The following is a 24,351-nucleotide window of genomic DNA, read 5'->3' on the forward strand; positions in this document are numbered from 1 at the left end:
CACACATTAACCAGGTAAAATACATATTTAGGCAGAATTTTTTAAATATCTACTTTTCATTTTTCAGCAGCATCGAGCTTTTTTTCAGTTATTTTTAAAAGTCAGGTCAAGGCTCCAAAAGCCCAAAGACGATATAAGGGGGGCGGCTCACAGCAGTTTCTGTTTGCTGGATCATTGTAGTTCAGCTTTCCTTTTGTTATATTTCTTTAAGAGTTCGAAATGTGTTTATTACATAAATAAAATGTAGTTTTCTCTGTAGCACTTCATGGATTTAAGCAGCACACCTTAGTTGTTCACACAAAGCATAAAGGTAAAAAACAATATGTACAGTGTTATCTTCATTTTAGACGTCACAAAGTATTTGCGGCTCCCAGTGTTTTCTTTTGCGTGGAAACCGGCTCCAAGTGGCTCTTTGGGTCTTAAAGGTTGTGACCCCTGGTCTAGACTGAGGCTCTCTTTATTACAACAGTTTACCTCTAATGGGGGGTCTTGCCCTACCAAATTTTTAATGTACTACTGGTCTTCACATATTCATAAGCTGACCTACTGGCTAAATTCACTGAACCTGATTTGGTGTAAACTTGAAATTCAATCAGTTTCTCCATATTTTCCAGCCGCCTCTCTTATCTACTCATCACTGCCTGTTAAACATCGTCTGTTGCTTCAAATCCCGTAGTGCTCTCTACACATAAGATGTGGTTTCAGTTCAGGTCGCATTTTAAATTCATATCCCCCTCTACCAGATTACTATTGTTAAGGAATAATCTATTTTCCTGCCACTGCCGCCTGTCTGACGTGGCATGAAAGAGACATAAAAAGCGTGAGAGCCCTTTACAAAGATGATGTCTTTCTTAGTTTCTCAGAGCTGTCCTCAAAATGTAACCTACCTCCTTCTCACTTGTTTCTCTATTTGCAAATTAGACACTGTGTCTCATCACTGTTTCCAAACTTCTCCCTGCTGATGCTCTATGGGTTGACCTTCTGCTTGTGAGGCCTAATCAAAAATCACTTCTATCAAATATATATTGTATGCTTATGGTGACCCAAACTGATTCATCTGGTAAAATCAGAACCGCCTGTGAGGATGAATTAGGTGTTGAACTGTTTGAATCATGGTGGGACAAGGTGACTCTCATGCGTTCAAGTACACCATGTGCTACAGCTTGTACAGTTTAGTCCATTTCTCAAAATCCCGTTTGTCTAAAATTTTCCTTCAATTATAGATCAATGTGACCTCCCCCTGCAATCCATATGTTTTCTTCTGTCCAAGTTTGAACACATTTTGGGTTTTCAGAGGCTTTTGGATCCGATCCGAGAAGACCCTCTAATTGCCATATTTGGAGTTCCAGAGACCCTCTTAATATAACTCCCCAGCAAACTGAGATCGTGGCTTTTTGTTCCCTTCTTGCTAGACGCTGTATTTTACGCCTCCATCTGCATTGCAATGGCTTAATACTGTCCGGACATTCTTGAGGGTGGAGACGATCTCACTCACAGTGAAAGGTAGTCCTGCTAAATTTATCCACAAGTGGCATATGTGGAATATCTCAGATCTTTTCCTTAGAACAATGTGATTTACCCACCTGCAACTAGATTGAAAAGAATTTGAAATTTAGTCTTTTTTTAAGGTAGGCACAGGATTTAAGCCCCGCCCCTTCTATTCTTTTATTTGTATTTATTTATTTAAATTTTACTTTATTTTATTTATTTAAGATTTTTTCTAATTTAGATCATACAAACTTATTTCTAATAAGTTTGTATGATAAACAGATAAAATAAAACCAGTGGGTGAATGACAGCATTCTTACAATAAACAGGGACCTGACCAGAAACCAATGAAGTATTGATAATTGTCAGCACACAGGGACCGATAGACTGAAAGACATTTGTAAACAAAGATCCAGGTAAAATATCAGGAGAGCAGGAGGACGCTTTTTAATCAAATTAACTAATTTGACCAGTTTAGGTAAGGACACAGGTTAAAATAACAGGACTAGGTGGGGTTGGAGCAGACAAGAGACACAGAAGGAGATATATTGTTCCTAACATTGCTGACTTTTTCAACAAAGAAAGTTTTCACAATCTTCATTCAATGAAATTGGGACAGCAGGTGGAGCAGGAGCAACTATATCACTAACGGTGTCTAATACTACCTTGGGGTTACCTCTGCTCTTTGAAACTAGGTCTGAGTACCCATAGCTTCAGTCACAGGTGAGGCTAAGGATATCAATCGATGGCTAATTCAACAGCTTTGCTTATGTGCTCAGTTGTGAACCACCCCAAGGAAAGCTGGACCCATGAAATCCTCAGACCAGATCCCGAGGCCCCTGAAACAGACGCCCTTCCCCTTCTGGACAAACTAAAAACTTCCATCACTCGCGATTTAAGAGCAGCAGGATGAGATGGGGAACTGCAGGACGCAAATATAAAGTGTCAGTGCTGTACGTAAAGACTCATGGCCACATTAATGTGAATAAATAAAAACATCGGGCAGGGGCGTGTGGTGCAAGCCCATACATTTATAAAGCATGATGAGAGAGAAACCTGAACTGCTTCACACTGATGTGACTGAACCCGAGTACGACACTGCCTAAACTCCTGCACTAAATGTCCAGCAGGGGGCGACTGGTTGTAAGAAGTCACTAATGACGAGATGTAAACATGCTTAAAAGTCAGTACTGAGGGTTGGATTAAACGCAGAGATGCGCAGCTGGCAGTGAATGTTCATAGAAAGAACGACACCGACTTTCTTCGTTTCCTTCCTCGGGCTGTAAACATTCAAGCCTGGAAAGTGTCTAGATTTAGAGGAAATAAATATTTATTTAATGAAGGACAGATGTAAGGAGGGTGGAGGTCAGAGTCCAGCTGTCAGTGTGATGCTCCTGTCAGACAAATATAATCTGTCCTCTGGGTGTCTCCTGTTTTAACATGTTTTACTGCTAATGAGTCTGACAGAAGAGAGAGGGGGAGAGCATGCCAGGCGCTGAGAGGAAGGAAGGAGGCGAGTTAAAGAGGAGGAGGGGCAGAGTGGTGGATTCAGTCAGTCCTTCGTTCAGTCGCAGCTCAGATGGAGGTTTTTCCTCCTGCTGAGGAGACTCTGATGGCATGACAACGGCTTCCTGAGTGAGAAAGAGCGAGAGAGAAAGAGAGAGAGAGAGATATCCTGCCCTCAGTTTCCACGGTGACGGCATCCCTCCATCCTCCTCCATCATCTCTCCGCCCGGCTGCTGTCGACATCGTCGGGATGGGAGATAAAGGAACAAGGTAAGATTTAATGGGTGTGTGCAGTAATGCACCCTGATAAATGTGTGTGTGTGTCACACAGATCGATCCGTTAGGAGGTGTGTGTGTGTGTGTGTGTGTGTGTGTGTGTGTGTGTGTGTGTTGCTGTAACGTTACATAACGTTGTGTCCGAACCTCGAGGACTGTGACGTCTCGATGGCACTGACAGGTTTGCTGTGTTTGCCTGGGGCTTTTCTGTCTTTTATTTTGACAGTCAGACACACAGGAAACATGGGGGGAAACCCATCTTTGTGAAAGAAACAAGATTACCAGAGAAATATATCACTGCCAGTACTTGTAGTGATACTGTAGTAAAATCATGTAAGCGTGTGTCACTCTGATTCATTCACGCCTCATCTGGAGGGTTAAAGGCGAGCTCATGTTTTACAGCCGCTGTTACTCCGAGTGCACGACAGAGAAATGCAGTCACAGAGCTGCAAAACTAAAACAGAGAAAAACCAGGAAAACATGTAACTATGTGTCAGGAGGCCAAATCAGAAGAGGCTGTTTTTAGTTTTTATTAGTTAAAATATTTGATCCCAGACTGTGGCGATAACAGGTACACATCAGGGTGTGACCATGTTCAGACAGGCCGGCGCTCTCTGTGCATCTTTGTGACAGTCACAATGAAAATGACAAACTGCTCCTGAACTGGAAGAAACGGCCCAAACCCAAAGACTGAAATACAAAAGTCCAAACAGGACTTGAACAGCTCTCGCCTAAACCAGCACACCCACAGCCTCCTACCACACCTGTTATCGCTCCAGTATCACCACAGAAAGCAGACGTCATGTTTCTGACAGGAGAGCGTGACTGATTTACTGGGACAAGTTCTGGATCTGTGCTAGGAGGTTACAGGGGTTCTGAGCCCATGTCTCACCTCTCCACCAGCTTTAATGAAACTCTTCACCTGCTGATCAGTAACATCCAATCAACATCCGCAGCCACGTTATTGGTCGGATAATGCCATTGAAAATGCTCCAAAAGGCTCCGACAGGAACAGTCCAGAGGTCCAGTGCAGGGACTCGAGTTAGCTTAGGTGAACTCTAGCAGCCAGCTAGCAGTTGCAGCCGCCTGTGTCCCCATCCACCTGTTGGTCAGAGAGGCCACGCCCCTAATAATGCAAACTTTAATCTAGGTGCGTTATTAAAAGTGTTATGAAGCAGAACAGCTTGTGTATCAGGCTGGAAACACGTTTTCTTTGCTGGATAGTCTGTGAGCTGGACTCACTGCTGTCTCTGCTGGACGTCAGAGGAACTACAGCTTTGGGTTCAAAATCCAGGGCTTTCTTAGTCCATTACAGTCAGTGTCAGCTGACTCGCTCTTTGACTCCTTGTACACCCACCAGAGGAACTTCACAATCTCAGGTTAGGCGAAGCTTTGAAAGAGCCTCCTAACAGGAAGCTGGATCAAAACATCAGCTTATTTGTTCCACACCTGATATTTTTCAAGGAAGAATCACACATTTGCATTCCCAGTATCAGACTGAGAACTCAGGGATCCTCAGTGTCAGGACTTCGCTGGCACTTTGACCAAATTAAATATTTTGGAGCCTAGTGCAGCGGTCCCCAACCTTTTTTGCGCCACAGACCGGTTTGTGCCCGACAATACTTTCACGGACCGGCCTTTAAGGTGTCGCGGATAAATACAACAAAATAAAACTGGTACCGGTACCGAAAAAACAGAAGATTTATTCATAACACACGTGAAAAGACCCAGGAAAACCGAGTTAACGAAAAAAACGATAACAAAATAACGCTGAAAACCGCTAAAACCCCTGAAAACCATACATTTCACACCCGAGTCTCAACTCTCATGGCCCGGTACCAAACGACTCACGGACCGGTACCGGTCCGAGGCCCGGGGGTTGGGGACCGCTGGCCTAGAGGCAATTTGACCAGCTGGTGGTCCGATCCATAATCCTCCACCTTCAACAGTGTGCTGAAAGCCTGTGGTGATGGAGGAATCACACGAGGGCAAAGGCTCAACAACTAGGCTCTCACTGATGAGCCCCTTTCCTAGATGGGGCAATGAGACTGGGTCCCACCAATGAGGCCGTAACACGGGGAAGGGGTCCCCAACGAGGCAGCTTATGCACACTAATGGTGTAGCTTCATGGAAGGACCACCATGTGGGCGTGTGCTTGTCAAGACTTTTTCCGTGTCTACGAATCTGCTAGTGATGTAAATTTCTTCATGAGATGGTGAGCTGATGATTGGTGTGGACGTCTTCACGCCTGCCTGACCAATCTGCAGAGACCAACTGTGCGTACGCCCCCGGCGATGCACTTTAGAGAACTACAACAGGACTACTGAGTCATCGTCTCTCCAATGCTTACAAGAGACAAACAATGACAAAGTGTGCAGCTTAAAGTATTTTAGGACATCCTTCAGGTGTGTGATCAGGTCGAGATGCAGCAATATTTGTGTCAGACCCACAGACATCCAGGAAAAGGGTGAAAAAACGTCCCTGGAGTTTTCAGTTTGGCAATATTTTGATCAGTCGACTCAAACCTGTGATGAGTCCCACAGATATGAAGCCCAAACAACTAAATTAAAACGGACTTTTGTGGCACAACAACAGAAGCATTCTGAAAGTTTACTCCAGCTTCCAGATTTGCTGCTGTTGCCACTGCTGCCTGCTGTTTTGTGTGCAATGCATTCTGGGATACTTGGCTGTCCCAGATCAACAGCCTTGATGCACTGAGGCTGTTTCATGAGTACGAGCACCAATGCAGGCGGTGACGTCAGTGTCAGCTGGTCAGGAGCTTTAGTGTTGCACTCAGGAGACGTGTTTGTTATTTTGTTCTGTGTAGGTTTTACACAGTCTAGCTTCTCCAAACATAGACAGCTGATGAAGGAGCACTTTGATCAGCGAGCGAGGCCTGTTCCCTCGTTATTCCACGAGAATTTAAGCAGGTTAAGTGTTGAACTTGTTTGCGTTTAAATACTAAAGCTGAAGGCAGAGACCCACAAACAGGAAGCAGCTGAACGAGTGCAGCATGTGGCGGCGTCCTGCTGTTGACTGCTAAACACTTTCACCCAATAAAAGTATCATAAAAGTTAGAAATGTTGTTAGTCTGTGCGCCTGAAATGGGGCTGTGTTTAAAATCCACTGTGGTGCACAGACTGGCTCCTGTACCCGTTTGGACTGAATGTAAATGTGAAGAACTTCACGCTTGCAGGAACCAACAGAACCTCCCTGAGTTTCCACGGACCGGTGCAAACATTCAGCGGCTTTAGTTCTTGTTGCAGAAAGCAGATGAGTCTTTGTGGTTAAATAGTGAAAAAAGGACCTCATGCGTCTTCTCAAATTACATTTCCTTGACCTCAGTGGAAGGGAAGTAAAGATGTGAAGGATTGTTTACAAGGACTTGAAGAGCAGGACTGCGGCACTCGGAGAATCAGCTGTCCTTAAACAGACTGTTAATAATAATAATGAGGCTCTGCTGCGGTGAAACTACAAAGTCCTGCGGGTGGACTACAAAAAGCTCCTCTCAGATACCTGCTGTGCTCTCATTGGTTGCTGTGTGCAGACGGTGCGCACATGCACAAGTAACACGGTGAGAGCTCACCTGTGGTCGATCAAAGATGGCCGTCATTTGGTGGGTAACTCAGCAGTAAGTCACATGATGACCTGTTTGTTTACTGTAAGGTCTGATGGGTCGTTGCTGTGAATTGTGGGACGGCATCATCTCCTTTCGTTTCATAAAGGAAGCTCTGATGCATCCTTTACTAAAGGAGGTAATAAAGGAAGCTTCAGCTGCTTGCAAACTGCTCAGAGTCTGAGGTTAAAGCTGTGGCGACCCTCGTAGCATCGACAGCAGTGTTATCATCTCACCAACGTTTTGTTATTTGGAGGATCCGCCGACTCCTATCATGGCCGCCACACACACCTCCGGGTCAGAAGGAAAAAGGTCCACTGAGAACTGGAATCAGAAAGTCGGCCCAAAGCCTCCGTTTCCTTTGTTTTTAGGTGAGCAGCAGGAAGAAAGCTTCCAGCTGAGTGCGCTCCACCCCTCAGACCTCAGCAGTGTCGCAGAAACACTTCAGATGAAACAGACGAACCGAGCACGCTGCAGGTGCAGTGATTTCCCCACTGCCCCACACTGCTTCTGCAAAACTGGTGCTAATGTAGCACAGACTGCTCATTCTGCCCCCTACTGGCAGGTGAATCAAACACTTATACACAAGCACAGCGCTGGGAAAACACCCTGCAGCGCGCCACATTCCTCCCAGCAAAGCTGTCAAGTTAAAGTTGGGTGCTGGCTATAAAACCCCGCAGGATGAAATATAACAGCGTTTGATGAAAACGTCACTCGTTTAATGGCAATGACGAGCAGATGCACCTGAAAGCGCTGTGCAGGTTAATCTCTGCTGCACGTCACCATCACGGTGTGACATAACCACAGTGTAGCTTTCATACAGGCTTTCATAACAGACTGAAAACAACCTGTTGCCCCATCCACTCTAAAACATTAGCTCATAGCCAGAATGTCTTCAGAACTTCAAACCAGGTGAGTAGCACCGTAATACACCTGAGCCTGTTAGCAACCGTGATGCTGTTGAAACCAGGCAAGTACCAACAGCAGGTTTCTCCTCAGACCGAGGGTGGAGGTGGGGAGTCCTGGATGAGGTTCTGTAGCTCATCTTACAGCCGGTGGGGTATGACATCATCATTCAGGTTCTGATTTTGGTTCTGGGACTTTTTGCCCCCTCATGATCGAGGCCAGCGTCCCACCGGGAGTCCTGGTCTTTTATCCATCAGCTGTGTAAGGGATGACTGCCTCAGGTCTCCTTGTGGACTTACCGGCTAAGCTTAGCTTTGGGGTCTTGTTGGAACTGTTAGGGTCTTGTGACGTGATGACACATTTCTTTAGCTGGTCTGAGACGGCAGCACTCTTTCGTTTTAGTTAAATATGTCTTATTTGTAGTTTTTCGTGGATGTGGACAGCGTGCATCCTGTAACTCATCAGTGCTGCTCACCCTGCAGGTGTGTCCTCAGTGACAGAGCTGCAAAACAAAACAAAAGTTTTAATCATTTATTCTCATCCATTAACAAAATGCGGTGAATGAACAAAAGAGAAATCAGGATTTGGTGTGAGCACTCGGCCGGTAGGTTGTTCCAAACGTCTCGGAGAACTAAGCACAGATCTTATCTTAATCTGCATCCTTCTGTCTCTTCATGTAACCAGGCACACGCGATGATGTTGATGTCAGGGCTCTGTGGGAGCCGCACCATCACTCCCAGTACTTACACTGGAGATAGTTCTTCACTACTTTGGCGGTGTGTTTGGGCTCGTTGTCCTGCTACAGAATACATTTAGGGACAATAAACAATCATTTATATTTTTGAAAGCGTTCTTTGTTTACAGCAGTTTTTCACACCTGCCTAAAACTTTTGCACTGTACTGTATTTCAGGCCAACTGGGCATGCTCAGATGCAACCGGGACTTTCTGGCTTATTGATGAGGAACTCGAGCAGTTTTGGTTCCTGCACATCTTTAGTCAGTTGATGGTGTTTTTCTGCGTATCGGGCTCTTAATATTTGTCTGAGAGAGTCTGGGCTGAGATCAGGTGTCTGCAAACAGCTGCTTGTGTATCTCTGCCTGCACTTGAGAGCAGTCCTCCTGTAAACCACTTTAAAGGTCTGCTTAGACTGCTGCACCCGCCATCAGAGCCCGGATTGGCTGAGACATGAAGTCTTTTCTGAGTACGGCGGACGTAGTGACACTGATGATGGACGCTTGGCCTCTGCCTCTCTGACTGCTGGTCATCTGACACACGCATGCACGCACCTACACACACACACACACACACACACACACACACACACACACACACACACACACACACACACACACCCTTTTCTTTCAGTTTGTGACTCGCACTAAAATGAAGCTCTAATAGAGGAGACGTGCAGAAACACGTTTCAGCTCATTCTGATGGTGAATGTGGCAGCGGAGCGTTTCTGCGCTGCCGTCGTCTGAGTGTGTTTCTGTGTTTTCGGGCTCAATGATCTGAACGAGTCGTGTCGGGAGAATATTAACGAGCTCCGCTGATCAGTCAGACATACAGAGCAGCTCGGGAGACTCTCTGAGGAGGTTTTCACAGGAAGCAGCGTCAGCCCCAGAATCTGTTCGAGTGCTTGTGTGGAGGGTAAGTGGACAGAGCTGAGCCACGTCACGCTCTCAGGTTTCTTTGTGACTCGTTTAACATTCACATACGACCGCTGTGAACATCAGGAGGGAGGGAATGAAAAGGTGCTGCTCCACGCAGAGCTCTGCTGTACCCGTTCTGTTCGGGGATTTTGGTCCACGTCGTTATGACATCATTGTGACATCAGCACACAGCTGCTGCAGATTTGATGAGAATCTCCCGTCGCTGCTCTGAGTGCAGCGAACGGTTCATGAAGCTGGTGTGAGGAGATCTGAGCGCTGAGACGGTCACACCTGCAGCAGCTGAACGCAGACGCAAATCGGCGCTCATCAGACCAGGACACGTTTTTCCACCTTTGTGAGTTTGTGTGAACTTTAACCTCAGTTTCCTTTGCTGACCTGAGCAGCAGCGGTGTGGTCTCCTGCTGCTGCTTTGGCCTCAGAGATGCTCTTCTGCATGCTGTGGTTGTTTGAGTTACCGCTGCGTTCCTTCAGCTTGACTCTTACCGGATATTTCCTCTTCTACTTTTGGTTGGTGTTAGTACTTTTACTGCAGTGAGGACCGGCCACACCAGTTTACATACTGGGCAAACAGGTCGACAGAGGACGCCATAATAACAGCTCTTCACACAGCCCTCACCTGGACAGTAGCAACACCTGTGTGAGAATGCTGTTTGTGGACCAGCTCTGCCTTCAACACAGTCCAACCCCACAAACTGGTTAATAAGCAACTCATGACTCAGCAGCTCACTGTGCAGCTGGATACTGGACTTCCTGCGTGACCCCAGAACATCAGGATGGGAGAGCACACCTCCTCCACCCTCATCCTGAATGTAGGTGTCCCACAGGGGTGTGTCCTCAGTCCCCTCTTATACTCACTTTTCTCCCATAACTGTTCACCAATCCACACCAGTAACACCATTATAAAATTTGCTGACACCACCATCATAGGACTGATCGACAACAGCGATGATTCAGCTACAGAGAGGAGGTTCAGCATCTGAAGCGATGGTGTGACGACAACAACCTGCATCTGAACACAGCCGAGACCAAGGAGATGGTAATCGACTGAGCACTCCACCCTCTACATTGATGGAGGAGGTAGAAAGGGTGGAGAGCTTTAAGTTCCTCGGAGCCCACATCTCGGCCGGCCTTACCTGGTCCACAAACATCTCCCACCAGGTAGGGAAAGCACAACAATGGCTGTGCTTCCTCAGGAAACTACGTCAGGCCCAGTTACCCCAGAGACTGCTAATTAACCACAACCGCTCCACCATCGAGAGATTTCTGACCTCCTGCTGCACACTCTGGTTGAACTGCTGCACCATGGAGGGCAAGAGGAAACTGCAGCGGGTGGTGAGGGCAGCAGAGCGGACAATCGGCACCTCACCGACCCCCCTCAGAGACATTTATACTGGCAGACTTCAGCAGAAAGCCAGCATCATCATCAAGGACCCCTCACACCCCGGACACGCCCCGTGCATGTTTGTATGGGTGTATCTGTATGTGTGCAGGTGTATGTGTAACTTGTACATATCTTTCCTGTGTAAAGATATTCTATTCTTTAAAAAACAAACAACGGGCTGGTTTCAGTTCTCGTGGCCTCGTCTTTATTTTATATCTGCTCATTTTGTTTCATATAAAGATTTAGATTTTGCTCACTGTTAAAAGGTGCTGTACCAATAAAGCTGTCAGCGGTAAGTGTGATCAGCAGCTCATTGATTAATGCTGCAGTCAGGCTGTGCCAGGCCCTAAAAGTAATTACAGGGATTTTAAAGTCAAAGCTAAAGTTGGCCGGAGGACCCGAGGAGTCAGCGGATTCACGGAGCCTCCAGGAGCTTTTCCCAGTTTTAACACACAGAACGAAGAATAAATCACCTGAGACAGTAACTGTGAGAGCTGCAGGTTCCAGCCTGCTTTTCACAGAGTTTCATGTTTAATAGAAAATGGAATAAAGGTTTGTGTTTGAACTGGCTGCTCGTGTAAACCGGCTCCTCCGTGGGAAAGCTCCCGACGGTCTGGGTTGATTTTGACTAAATGAGACCAAAGCAGCTGCTGCTGGTTCCCCTTCGGTTCTTGGTGAAACATCTTCAGTGACTGATTTCCACAGTCGTTCAGGTGTGTGAGTCAGGACACTGAAAATGTCTCTTTATTTCCCCACAGTGGGTTTTATTTTCACACTGTGCTCACACCTGTTTGAAGCACAGATGTTTTTAATGGCTGCCAGATGTTTCTGTTGGATTCCCGTGTTTCCGGTGTCATGAAGTAAGCGCTGATAAGCGTCCCTCCCTCTGCAGCCCAGAGACCAGAGCATCTGTGATCTCTGGATATAATCTGAAACCAGCTGCCTGTTCTCTGCGTGGCTGAGGCCGAGCCTCATGCGTTCGTGCTGGTGGTTTTCAGTCGTGTGCCTGAGCCCGGCAGAACCAGGTCCAGCTTTAATGCTGAGCCGGCCGAGGGCTAGAACGGAGAAGCAGCTCGGTGGGAAAGCGGACACAGTCCAGTCACACCTGACGGTCGTAGATCTGAGGAGGCGAAAAAAGCCGGTTTGAGTCTCTGCTGCAGTTTGGGTATCGAGGGAGTCTTCAATCATCGGCCGTCTGCTGCTGCAGAGCTGACACAACAATCAGGCATCGATCGGGCAGTTAGCGTTCCCCCTGTGTCAGAGCGGCCGATCGATCAGCGGCGCAGCCGCTTCACCTGCACCAACCACGAGCGAACCACGACGCGTGAGAAAATCTCAAAGGCACCAAACTTATTCCTGACACAGAAAGAGAGCAAATGAATCAGTGAAAGTCCTTCCAACAGACAGTTGCGTAGAAGAATCCACGTTTTTTATTGTGACAGAAATGTCTCCATACGCGTCAATATTCATCAATATTCAGGATTAAACATCAGTTTAACCCTCTCAGGCTCAAATTACGTTTTTGTTGCTAATGCACAAACGAATACCTGCAGTGGTACTTCTGAGTAAAAACAAGATGTCTGTGGGGTGATCAGGTTGTTAGTTTGTAACTGTTGCAAATCTGCAACGCCTGCCTCGAGAGGGTTAAGTGATAACAACAATAATCCCAACAATAAGGAGCAATGATGATGCATCAGAGTGTTTGGGGTGACGCACATCACTCTCTTACACAGGAAGTGTGTTTATTCACGTGTGAACGAGCCTCAGAGGGACCGGGCTCAGTTTGGATGAACCTGAGCACTGACGTGAAAACAGGAAAGAGCAGGAAGACGTCAGAACCCACATCAGGTGCTTCTCCACACGTCTTTGATTTCAGCTTGTTGTTTGGTTCAGAGGTGGTTCTAAACAGGTGTACCTGTCCAGGTGCTTCACCTCTGCCTGTGTGGCAGCAGCTTTGGACCCTGAAAGGGAAAAGTGGACAAATGTAATAATATTTGCTTAAAAGGAGCTCTGCCTTCTTGCTGGTCTTTGAGCTGTCTTGGCGTCTTTGATGTGATAAAGTCGTTACTCGCGCTCAGATGAAATGTGAGCCCCTCTCGTGCTGTAACCCTGCACTGATTCACGTCTGTGCGATGAAGCTCTAACCGCATCCTCGGCTCTGAAGATTCAGCTCTGCTCTCTTTCAATGAATCTTTAATCGTGTTTACACTCTCTCAGACGCTCGCTTCCTGTTACCGAAGCTTTCAGCATCTTTTCTCTCATTTCACACAAACACCAGCATTTATATGTCCAGTGTTTAGTACAGCGGTTTGTGAGGACGCCGTGTTTTGTCCCGGCCTTGTCTGAAACCGACACGTTCACTCAGCTGTGATTAAAAATCAAGAAGTGACCACTGAGGTCGATAAACGTCTGCTGTCGCCGTCACGGAGCCGGTGCTCTACCTCCAGCCGCTCAGCCTGATTCGTGATTTCAGATGGCAGAGCTGCTCCGTGTTAAAGTTTAATTGGACTAATTGCAGAGAGTGTGGTGAGCAGGTGATCGTGCAGTGGGCAGCTCCCAGGAGTCCCTCCGGTTTCCGGCTAAAAACGGCGTCCCGATGCTGGTGATTGATGAAGAGCCACTCAGGAGGAAGCTGAAAGCTAATGGAGCCACAGCAGCTAATTTATGACAACATTAACGCGGGGGGAGGAGAGGGGCGTCACGCTGTCGGGCAGCATTAGACAGAAATGCAGAGAGGAAGCTGCTGACGGCACACCCTCTGTAATATGTGACTGTGCAGGGTCCCAGCAAACACCAGACGTCATCCAGCCACTGCTCCGACACTCACAGCCCGTCTGAAGCCAGACTTACTCGTTTTCTTCTTGCATCACTCTCAGCTCAGAAATCTGCACAGCTGTGGACACGAGAGCTCTGCTGGTCACAGCCTGGCGCTCATCATCGCTCTCTGACACGATACACAAAACAGGCGCAAAGTAGCTTCTGATAATGAAAGTGAATAATGCATGCTCAGTAATCCAGGTAAGGAAATCCCAAAAGGTTGATTCTGTTCACCTGGATGTTTTCAGGTTTACAACCTTACAAACAGCACATTTGCTGTTCATTCAGTGGGCTAGTTTCACTGTGACTGAGGTTTGAGTCTCTGCTGAAAATGCTGCGTCCACATGAGCAGAATCAACCTTTTGAGGTTCTCATAGTGAAGATGATGTTTGTGATGTTTGGGCCCTGTGTGGACAGCCGAACATATGAAACAGGAAAAGACCGCCGTGTTTATTTCAACAAAGTAACTGTATTCTGAATACCACCTTTTTAAGTGGTAACTGTAACGGAATACAGTTACTCATATTTTGCATTTAACATGTAATGCCAGTACATGTATTCCATTACTCCCCAACAGTGGCCTTCAGAGGAGTGAACGCAGCTCAGGGCTGGAGCACATCTGCAGGGTTAGGAGCAACACGAGCTTCATGAAACCCAAAATACATCAGCACCAACATCTGGCAGCACACCTGGACTCACTCAGCTTGGGTAGTCTGAGTTTTCTGGGTGTTTTACAGGCAGGGGTCATGTGAGAAACCACTTCTGCTGCTAAAACAGAAGAAACTCCGACAATTTAAAATTTATTCCTGAAGTGTGGCGCGCTCTGACTGTTTCACTGTTTCCAGACTTTTCTTGGACAGTTTTATTTAAAAGTATGAGATACTCAAACAGTGTGACCTGTGCTCTTCTCTCTGTCTGCAGAGTGTTTAAGAAAGCCAGCCCCAATGGAAAGGTGAGTCCTCCTTTAGCACAGTGCAGGTGTGACAGTTTGCTGATGCCCGAAACAGCAGCGACAGTTTCAGGCTGACTAACAGCAGCTCTTCCTCCCTCAGCTCACCGTCTACCTGGGGAAGAGAGACTTCGTGGACCACGTGGATCGGGTGGAGCCTGTCGGTGAGATCTTGTTCAGTCTGTGGCTCCATCCTGGAGCTTCACTCACATTTAAATTTAAGTTGATTTTTGAAGCAAAAGCGACTTTGCTGAAGATCTTGTTTTCTCCTCGCAGACGGCGTCGTTCTGATCGACCCGGAGTACCTGAAGGAGAGGAAAGGTGAGAAGCCCGAGTGCGGGAAAGCTGAAAGCTGAGCTGCTGCTCAGAGAAATCGCTGCAGCTGTGGATGTGAGCGATTACCCAGAAACCTCACTGGCTGGTGTTATCAGAGCACGCTGCTTCACTTTGGGCTCACGTCCTGCCGTAAAAACCACGAGCAGGAAGATGGCGTCTCACATTAATGTGCAACATGTTTCGGTTTCTGTTAATCAGCTTCCATCACTGATTGTCTTTGTTCTCGCCCCATCAGTGTTTGTGACTCTGACGTGTGCGTTCCGTTATGGTCGCGAGGATTTGGACGTCCTCGGATTGACGTTCCGGAAGGACCTGTTTGTGGCGAACATCCAGGCGTTTCCTCCGGTCACCGAAGAGAAGAAGACTCTGACTCGTCTTCAGGAACGTCTGATTAAAAAACTGGGAGAACACGCCTACCCGTTCACCTTCGAGGTACGGAGGCCGCCGGGCCACCTGAATATTTGTCCGCTGATCTGTGACAGAGTGCTTTTAGCTTTTATTCTCCCACAGAGTTGCTGGATCCAGGCAGACCAGCTTCCTGGCAGCCTCCGGTCGCAAGGGGAGACGATTATTCCCCGACCGGTTGGTGCTGAGGCTGCTGGCTGTCGCTGGGTGTTTTCCATCACAAGGATGATGCTGGTTGCCATGGTTTCTGCAGTTTGCAAACACCCCATTTACTCCCCGAGCCGTGGTGAAACTTCCCACAGCAGCCAACACATTTCAAAAGGCTTTTATTTTGAAGGCAAATTTGCTACAGCTCGGAGAGTCCATAGCGAGTGTTTGCAGACAAGTTGGCGTCTTCCATACAAACCACAGGCGATCACGACACCCTGCCATCAGCCACAGCCATCACTGTTGGACCAGTTTGATACTGATTTCATGTAACTGACAGTAAAAACACGCGTGAACAGACACGTGCCGTCACACGTTTCACTGACAGGCAGTGGTTATCAGGCCGTCAAAGACCTCCTCGTTAATATTAAGACTTTTCTCATTCGTTTTTTTCTCGGCGTGCTGCACCAACTCCGGTGTTATTGGTGCCGAGCTGCCAGGCTCCATGTTTGCAGTCTTGGATATCAAATGTCTTCATTTCATCTTTGCATCATTCTGAACAATTTGTGAGAAATTACATGGAAAGTTGACAAAGATCCATGTAAACAGGATCCCGGACTTAATGGAAATGTATCCATTAGTAGAAAATAATGACAGATGAAGCTGTTCGTTGAGATATGAATGAATAAATGATTCAATTAGTTTGGAAAACAACAGCTAAAACGCTGCCTCGTGCATGATGCTTTATCACGTAACATCATCCATCAAGCCTCAGTGACTCATGTGTCCAGCGTCTTCTCTGGGAGCTTCCTGTCCTCACAGATGTTCTCGTCTCACAAACCCAGAGGAGGAACTTTTTGTTCTTGGAGTTCAAAAACAGAAAATGCAGAAAAACAAAGAGAAGCGACGGCGGAGCAGGAACCCGCAGTATCCTCACTCTCTGCCCTGCCCATAAATGTTTCAGATGTTTTGAATATTTCATATCTTTTCAGATTCCTCTGAACCTGCCGTGTTCGGTCACCCTGCAGCCGGGACCGGAGGACACCGGAAAGGTAAAGCCACGACGTCCGCTGTCATTTTCTTTTGCTTTGTGCTCGATTCGTGCCGCCGTGCAGACCCTCTGGGTTTGAAGCTCCTTTCAAAGGTGGAAACGTGTCTGGATTTAAATGAATCTGAAGACACGTCTCGCTGTGGTGTGTCCTCAGGCCTGCGGAGTCGACTTTGAGGTGAAAGCTTTCTGTGCCGAAAATGTTGAAGAAAAGATCCACAAAAGGTAAACGTGAGTCAGCCGCAGTCCGGCCGAGCGGCACAACAGAGACGTGAATTATGAATGAAACTTAGAGCGCTCGTGCCCACACACACACGTGAACAGAATAATCTGGGACACATCCACTCTGAAATAAATGTCTGAGCTATGTTGTGTTGCTGCAGGAACTCTGTGCGTCTGGTGATCAGGAAGGTGCAGTACGCTCCAGAGAAACCTGGCCCTCAGCCGACGGCAGAAACCACCAGACAGTTCCTGATGTCGGACAAACCGCTGCACCTGGAGGCCTCGCTGGACAAGGAGGTAACACCTGAGGGACAGATTCACTCAGTTCACCCACCAGCAGCCAGCAGAGCTCATCTATGGAGCACAAACGGAAGTGTTTGCCTGCTCATCAGAGTAACAGCCAATCAAATCTTTGAATTTCACTTAAACTGGAGCTCAGACTCCGGGACGCTCTGTTAGTGCAGCGACCTCCCAGCACACATGTTATTGGTCACGTGATGTCATTAGAAATGGTCCAATAGGCTCCAACAGCACAAACAAGGTGCAGAGGTCTAGGTGTCACCATCCACCTGCCAGTCAGGGAGGCCACGCCCCTAATAACGCAAACTTTTAGCCTGTACGCCGATTTAACCAGGTGAATGTCATAAAGGTTGTTGTGAGCCGTGAGATCATCTGTCTGTTGTGTCTCAGATCTATTACCACGGTGAGCCAATCAGCGTCAACGTTCACGTCACCAACAACACCAACAAGACCGTGAAGAAGATGAAGATCTCAGGCAAGTCAGGGCGCTGCTTCCTGTGTGTATCTCCACGTCTCCACGTCCTCCTAAATGCTGATATTTGTGTCCACAGTGCGACAGTACGCCGACATCTGCCTGTTCAACACGGCTCAGTACAAATGTCCCGTGGCCACCGAGGAGTCAGAGTGAGTTTCATCCATAAAGTTTGACACTAAGGAATCAAAAGTTGGAGTAAGCGAAAAACTGACGCTGCTGACGAGCTCTCTAATGTGAAATCAGCTGAAGCTTCTGTATTTCCCTCTCCTCAGTGACGTTGTGGCTCCCAGTTCGACTTTCTGCAAAGTTTTCACCCTCACTCCGTTTCTGGCTAACAATCGCGAGAAACGAGGTCTCGCTCTGGACGGAAAACTGAAGCACGAGGACACCAACCTGGCGTCCAGCACGCTGTGAGTCCAGCCGCCTTCACGCCGCCTTCGCTGCCAGCGGGGCCGAGACAGCCAAGCAGAGTGACGTGTGAATATTTTGTCTGCTGTGCAGGTTGAGAGATGGAGCCAATAAGGAGATTCTCGGCATCATCGTGTCCTACAAAGTCAAAGTGAAGCTGGTTGTGTCTCGTGGCGGGTCAGTATCGTGCGAGAGGAGCTTTAAATGTTAAAATTCATTCAAACGCCGTCCTGTGGTCGCCTGCTGACCCTGAGCTCAGATGTTAATCCTTGTTCGTCACGCCGTCGTGTGACGCTCTGTGGCGTTTTAGCTTCAGGTTATATCGTCCACAAATCAGACCCCTCAGCTGGTGACAAACAGAAATGTTATTTATGGCCTTTTCAGCTTTATTTGATAGACTAGGACAGGAAAGAGGGGGCAGACATGTGGCAAAGCCCGGGGTTCGGACTCAAACCGGGCCGGCCGTCTCAGCCGTGTGGCACGCGGTCGCCTGATCAACACTCACAACCTGGTGCCCAAAAGATTTAAAAACCTGCAGAATCATCAGAGGGCAGAAGTTCCCATTTCTAAACTGGAGATAAGCTATTTAACTGTGCATGGACCATAAAAAATCTGCATCTGTGTTCGTTTGAAAGATGTGAAAATGTCCACAGCGTTGGGATGCACTCATCATAAATCCTCTGTGCTCTTGTATTGAAGCTGAAACTCGTTCTTTTTATTGATTGCAGGCTCCTTGGAGATCTGGCAGCGAGGTAACCGTTCATGTTCTCGCATTGATGGAAACACTGAGAGTTACATGAACACCTCAGTGCTGACGTGGTCATAAATGCTTTTATTGTGTTGTTACCAATGATCTGTGTTTCAGTGACGTCTCGGTCGAGCTGCCCTTCACGTTAATGCACCCGAAGCCTTTAGAGGAGTCCTTCTACAGGGAAGGTGAGACACTTCCTGTTCCTGCTGACGTTCACAGACACAGGAAGTTAAAGGATGACGTAACGCATCATTTTATCAGCCACAGGTTCAAAGGGTCAGAGCGTCACCTGACCTGGAAAGCAGACATTTGTAATGCAGCATATTAATATTTGATGTTCAGTGTAATAGTATTCATGATGTCCACATGCTGATAATATGCTGCTGTGGATTCATCTTCAGGTGTTTAAGGCTGATCTCTTTCCCGGTGAGTCAGCTGACAAATCGGCACTCTTCTTCTTCTCCTCTAGAAGCGCTCACTACAGGCTCTACAAGAGCTGCTAGGGCTGTAAAATAGAGATGCTAGTGGGAGGTGACAATGCAGAACTGCAGGGTCTGCAGCGGCGATCAGGACGCACGCTCAGAAGAATGTAAATAAGAGATGATGAGACGGTGGCGACACATGGAGGTTCAGCCCAGCAGACACAGCACAGGAGCATCCTCTGAGTCAGGTTTAACAAAGCCGGGCTGTCTTTGCATTAGCTGGATCTGACCGACCACAGAGCCATGGTTCTCATCTTTCTCTGTGGGCGGCACGGTGGAGCAGTGGTTAGCACTGTTGCCTCATAGCAGCAAGGTCCTGAGTTTGAGTCCAGCGGAGCCTTTTTCCCCGTGTCTGTGTGGGCTCTCTCTGGGTACTCCGGCTTCCTCCCACAGATGCTTACTTTAGATAGCTGCCGCCCACAGATGTGAGCGTGAGTGGTTGTCGGTCTCTCTGTGTTAGCCCTGCGTCAGACTGGCCACCTGTACAGGTGTACCCAACTGGAAGAGGAGGGCTCTCTCTCTGCTGCAGGCTCCGTCCACGCTCACATCAAAGTTCGGCGTGTCATGTGACTCATGCACTAAGTGAAGCCGGCGTCCCTCAGAGGCATATTTTATTAGTAACTGAATGCACTGGTGTGATACTGGGATTTGGCTCCTCCCCTGCCCACAGCCTCGGTCTTCCCGCTACGCCAATCCGTTAGAGACCCACGTAAATCCGTGTTTGCGGCCCTGTTGCAGTTCTTCCTCCTTGTTTGCGGCGGTTGTGGAGAACAGACCCAGAGCTGAGCTGCTCGGAGTCATCAGGTCTCCCTCAGTAAACCTGAGCTCCAGACGCAAAGACGGCGCTCCACGGGGCTGTCTGACAGGTCAGAGCGTCACGACCAGAGCCAGGCTCAGACTGAGGGTGTGTGGGGATTTTAAACGAGTGGGTGTGAGAAGATTGAATTGGCTCTGACAGAGACGAGCACCAAGAGTTTTCCTCTCGGCACAGGTGTGTAACTGTGATCTCTCGCTCCTCCACAGCTGCAGACGAGGCTCCAGTCGACGCGAACCTCATCGAGTTTGACACAAAGTAAGCAGCCGTCTTCCCGTCTCGCCGCTGCCTCTCCTCCTCACTCTGATTGGTTCTGCTCTGGTTTACGGGCTCATCAATAACACTGACAGCAGACAGGTTTCCTCTGCGCCCGCTGCAGCATTAACAGTGATGGACTCGTCTCCAGAGTTTCAGTCTTAATGCGTCTTAATGCCTGCTGCTGTGGGAGCTGCAGGAAATGGGCTTTAAACTGGAAACTCGTTCTGCTGCCAGCACAGCCAAACGCGAGCGCTGTGAGCCGACGCTGCAATTTACTCATTATCATTTCATGCGTACGCAACAACAAAGGAAATGACTCCAGCTGCAAAGATGAAATACAGAACAGCGAGGCCACTTCCTCGTTTGTGTGTTTTTATTTCCTCTTTCCGTGCAGCCCAACGAATATTTCCACTTCCTCTTCCTGTCTTTGTTACCTCAGACGTCTGTACAGGGGGAAGAAGAAGTAAAAGCAGTGAAACACTCTTTCTGCCGTCTCCAGCTCGTCTTCAGCTTCGTCTGTAATTATTAATCTCATTACTAAATGGCAGGGCGGGGTCATGGCCCGTTAGCTTTCTCACGTCGGTTAAAGTTGTTGTTTTAAAAGTGGCGCGGCTGCTGTCCCCTCTGCTCTCTCAGCAAGTAAACAGTGTGGCGATGAAGACACTGGGGAGATGGGCGCGTTGGTACAAAATGAAATGGACAGATGTGAGGATATCGATGGTCACAGTAAAGAGGACGGAGGATTTATCCACTCGTTTTGCTGTCAGAGCAGAAGAAAACCTTCATTTCCACTTTAGTCTTGTTTCATGTGGCCCTGTCATATAAAAGTGGGTCGAAAGACCAAGTTTGAAAATAAAAAAAATGTAAATATAGTTTGAAAAAAATTCACAGGACTGATTTTATATGTTTGGCCTTTTTTATTTTCACTTTTTATTTCATTACATGTTCATTATATTCACAAATGTTTATGAAATGTGGAGGCTCGGACATGTTTCTTCGCTCACCAGCCTGAACACAAAGCTGTCCCAGGCACCGTCTCATATCAGCTGATTAAAATGCGTTGTAAACGAGTCTCGGCGCGATTACGTCCATAAACGAAAGTTGAATTCACAAAAAAGCTTTTTGTTGCTAACCAGTAAAATATCGACTAATTGTAACTAAGATGTTAGTGCGGCGACGTGTTACAGAAAAATAATGCTCCCAACGCTGGTAACCAAGGATACGAAACAATAAACATTTAATAAGTGCCATATTACTCATTTTAAACCAAAAATCATATGACCAAGTTAGCGTCTCTGATTTAACTTCCATAACCTCTCCCTCCCTCAGCGACGATGACATCATCTTCGAAGACTTTGCCCGCCAGCGGCTGATCGGAGCAAAAGACGACAAGGATGAAGACGAGGAGCCGGTGGACTCGCCCAAACTGGACGACAGATAGAGGGGAGGAGACACTGCGGCTGTTGTTTTGCTGCTGTATGTAGTGTGGAGCTAATGGAGTTCACCTTTAGGTCAAACCACAGTCTGGACACCCTTTAAACACTCGGTGGTGCCGTGTTTGTGTGCTCGTTCATGTCTGTCCTCTCTGAGTCCCGGTGAGGTGTTTAAAAAAAAAACTAGAATACTGCAGCCTAGACATCGGAGCGGCTCTTTGCTCCGACGGAGTCGCCTGGAGCGCCGACCCGGCAGCTCCTAACGACAGCTGGTAGCATGCCTCTAATGTCTCTTTGTTCTAAGTGTTTCCATTAGGGACCAAACAGATGTAAAGTTGTGTTGAGATTAGTTTAAAGTCTTTAGAAACAACACTGCCAGCCTCGGTTGATCTTGAACCCTCTGCCACTGGAGACAAACTTCAGCCGATGGAGGATTTTGCTGAGTAACCATCTGTAGTCGGTGTTGCTGAAGCTGCAGAGCAGATGGGAAACGGCACCGAAGTGATCTGCTGGGCCGCCCGACAAGAGGACCTCAAACTGTCAGAGTGAGCCACCGACCATTTAACAGCAACCGGTGGCCTAGTTTGCATGAATAAATACTTCCTATGATTTATTAATGTCATGAATAATCAAACTGATTTTAAATAGCATACAGTTTCATGTGTTCATGCTGATAATTTTCCGAATCATCATCAGAACGATTTTCTTCCTTGCAGGTAGTCGCTGGTCGTCCATATTCGCTTCGTTTCTGTTAAAATCAGCACGGCTTCATGTTGCCTTAAAGTAAACGCTGCGCTTTAATATGATACATGTGTCAGACAAATATAATTGGCATCCTTTACGTGTTTGTTACCTTTACCTCTGTTTAACTGAAACAATCAGACATCTGGCAGAAATTTAAAGAGCAGCTGTTCGAACTGTGGCCTGATCGTTGTGAATGCTTTTAAGACTGTAGAGATAAATATTTTGTTTCCTCAAACAACATTCTGATAATTATGAGTCACTTTAGTGTGACAGGCTAATTCTGAAGCTAATAATGTTAAATTTCTACTGAAATATCCGAAACATTTCGTCACCCAGTAAATCTTCACTTACCTTAAATGTAATAAAGTTTAAAACTGAAAATAAACCGAAAGATCTTTTATTGAAACTGAACTGAAACTCAGAGACACCAAGCAAAATTGAAAATATTATTTTATTCACTAAATAAAATCTGATAGAACAGTGTTGCGGTCAGAGGTCATCACACAGGCCTCCTAGCAAACACTCACTGCTGGTGACTGGGTGGCGAGTGGTTGTGGCAGTTGCTCGGTGAAATATGGTGCTGCAACAAAAGCCTCCTGTGGTTGTTCTGGCCTGTGGCAGACTGCCTCAGTTGCCTGAAGTTTGCATGGAAGATGCAACTTTTACTGGTCTGCAGATGACTCAACGTCTTATATGCAAACTACAGGTGATGGAGGCAGTCACAGAGAGGTTTGTGGCGTAGCGGCCTTCTTTTACATTAACCACTCACAGCTGGCTGGTGAACAATGACCAGAGGTTGCCAGTGGGTCGTTGTCCGGTTTCTCGGCCTGTGGGACTGGCTCCTTAGACCGCTGAAGATTAGCGCTCTAATGGGCAATCCCTACGTGCCGGCTGATTTTACAGAAACAAAGTAAAACTAGTGGCTGTGCTGAAGAAAGAGAATCCACATGGAAATTCATCAATGATTTGTAAGAGAATTGGCAGGGATGTCATCCATCCATATGTCGTATCAGGTGACTTGAGCAGGTAAAGAAATTGTGCAAACCTTTATTTTGAAAAGATTCAAAGTTAAAGAGTCTCAAACATCCTGTATGAGGGGTAAGATGTGTTTCTGCTTACTTTAAAGTCAGACTGAAACCAGTTTTTGCATTGTAACGTACAGTTTAAGAAAAAACAGAAAACATCAGCTGTGTCTGATTGTTCATTTTGGCGGGGCGCGAGGAAAACTTGTATATTTCACTGGATCTTAAATAAAAGGACGTTTGTGTCCCCATTTGTCTGGATTCATGAAACTAAACAAAAACGAACTTTTCAACCGACGAGGTGCTCAGAGGAGGTTCATGGATGTAGTGGAGGAGGACATGCAGAAGGTTGGTGCAACAGAGGAGGATGCTGGGAAAAGGGTGAGCTGAAGGCAGTAAAGACTAGCATATTTTTCAGATTATAAGGCGCATTAAGCGAAACAAAACAGTCAAATAAGTCAAACTTTATTAAACTCATTCTTCGTGCTTCCTTCTCTTCTGTACCATTGATTCATTAATGCTGAATTCTCTGGCAGCTGCTCTATTCCTATGTTGTTGCAGTATATTAACTAACCTCGTATTGTGGATGGATTATCTCAGTTGTTCTTCTGACTGAAGTTTGGTCCGTTTACAGCATCCTGCCATGCGACTGCATTTGTCTCTAACCGTCGGAAACCCTCACGTTAACTTTTAGCGAGTGGAAAAGAGTTAGCGTTCATCCTCCAGCTTCACTGTGTTTGTTATGCTAACATAGCTGTGTCGCTAGCGATCACGTAGCACATCATTATATACCAGCTAGCCCAACTTCAGTAACCCTACAAACGTCACTGCTGTTTAGTTTCCTGTCTTCATTTATGTTGGAAGTGACAGCAGAGCTGTACGTTTGGATTTTTCAG

The 24,351-nt window shown here is 47.0% G+C and overlaps 1 protein-coding gene across 1 annotated transcript; it reads left to right on the forward strand.

Annotated features, from left to right (window-relative positions):
• Window positions 1-302: 302 nt before the first annotated feature.
• Window positions 303-23,933, forward strand: arrb1 (arrestin, beta 1). The gene is made up of 16 exons (XM_005929420.3): window positions 303-3,264; window positions 14,583-14,613; window positions 14,714-14,774; window positions 14,887-14,931; window positions 15,182-15,378; window positions 16,491-16,550; window positions 16,704-16,771; window positions 16,930-17,065; window positions 17,459-17,543; window positions 17,620-17,692; window positions 17,816-17,953; window positions 18,045-18,128; window positions 18,680-18,703; window positions 18,817-18,887; window positions 20,208-20,256; window positions 21,586-23,933. The coding sequence occupies exons 1-16, from the start codon at window positions 3,245-3,247 to the stop codon at window positions 21,695-21,697; spliced, it is 1,254 nt and encodes a 417-aa protein (XP_005929482.1). The 5' UTR covers window positions 303-3,244; the 3' UTR covers window positions 21,698-23,933.
• Window positions 23,934-24,351: the final 418 nt, after the last annotated feature.

Source organism: Haplochromis burtoni, unplaced genomic scaffold, assembly GCF_018398535.1.
Source record: "Haplochromis burtoni strain Fernald_Lab_line unplaced genomic scaffold, NCSU_Asbu1 Contig_123, whole genome shotgun sequence".
In the NCBI taxonomy this organism is placed as follows: Eukaryota; Metazoa; Chordata; class Actinopteri; order Cichliformes; family Cichlidae; genus Haplochromis; species Haplochromis burtoni.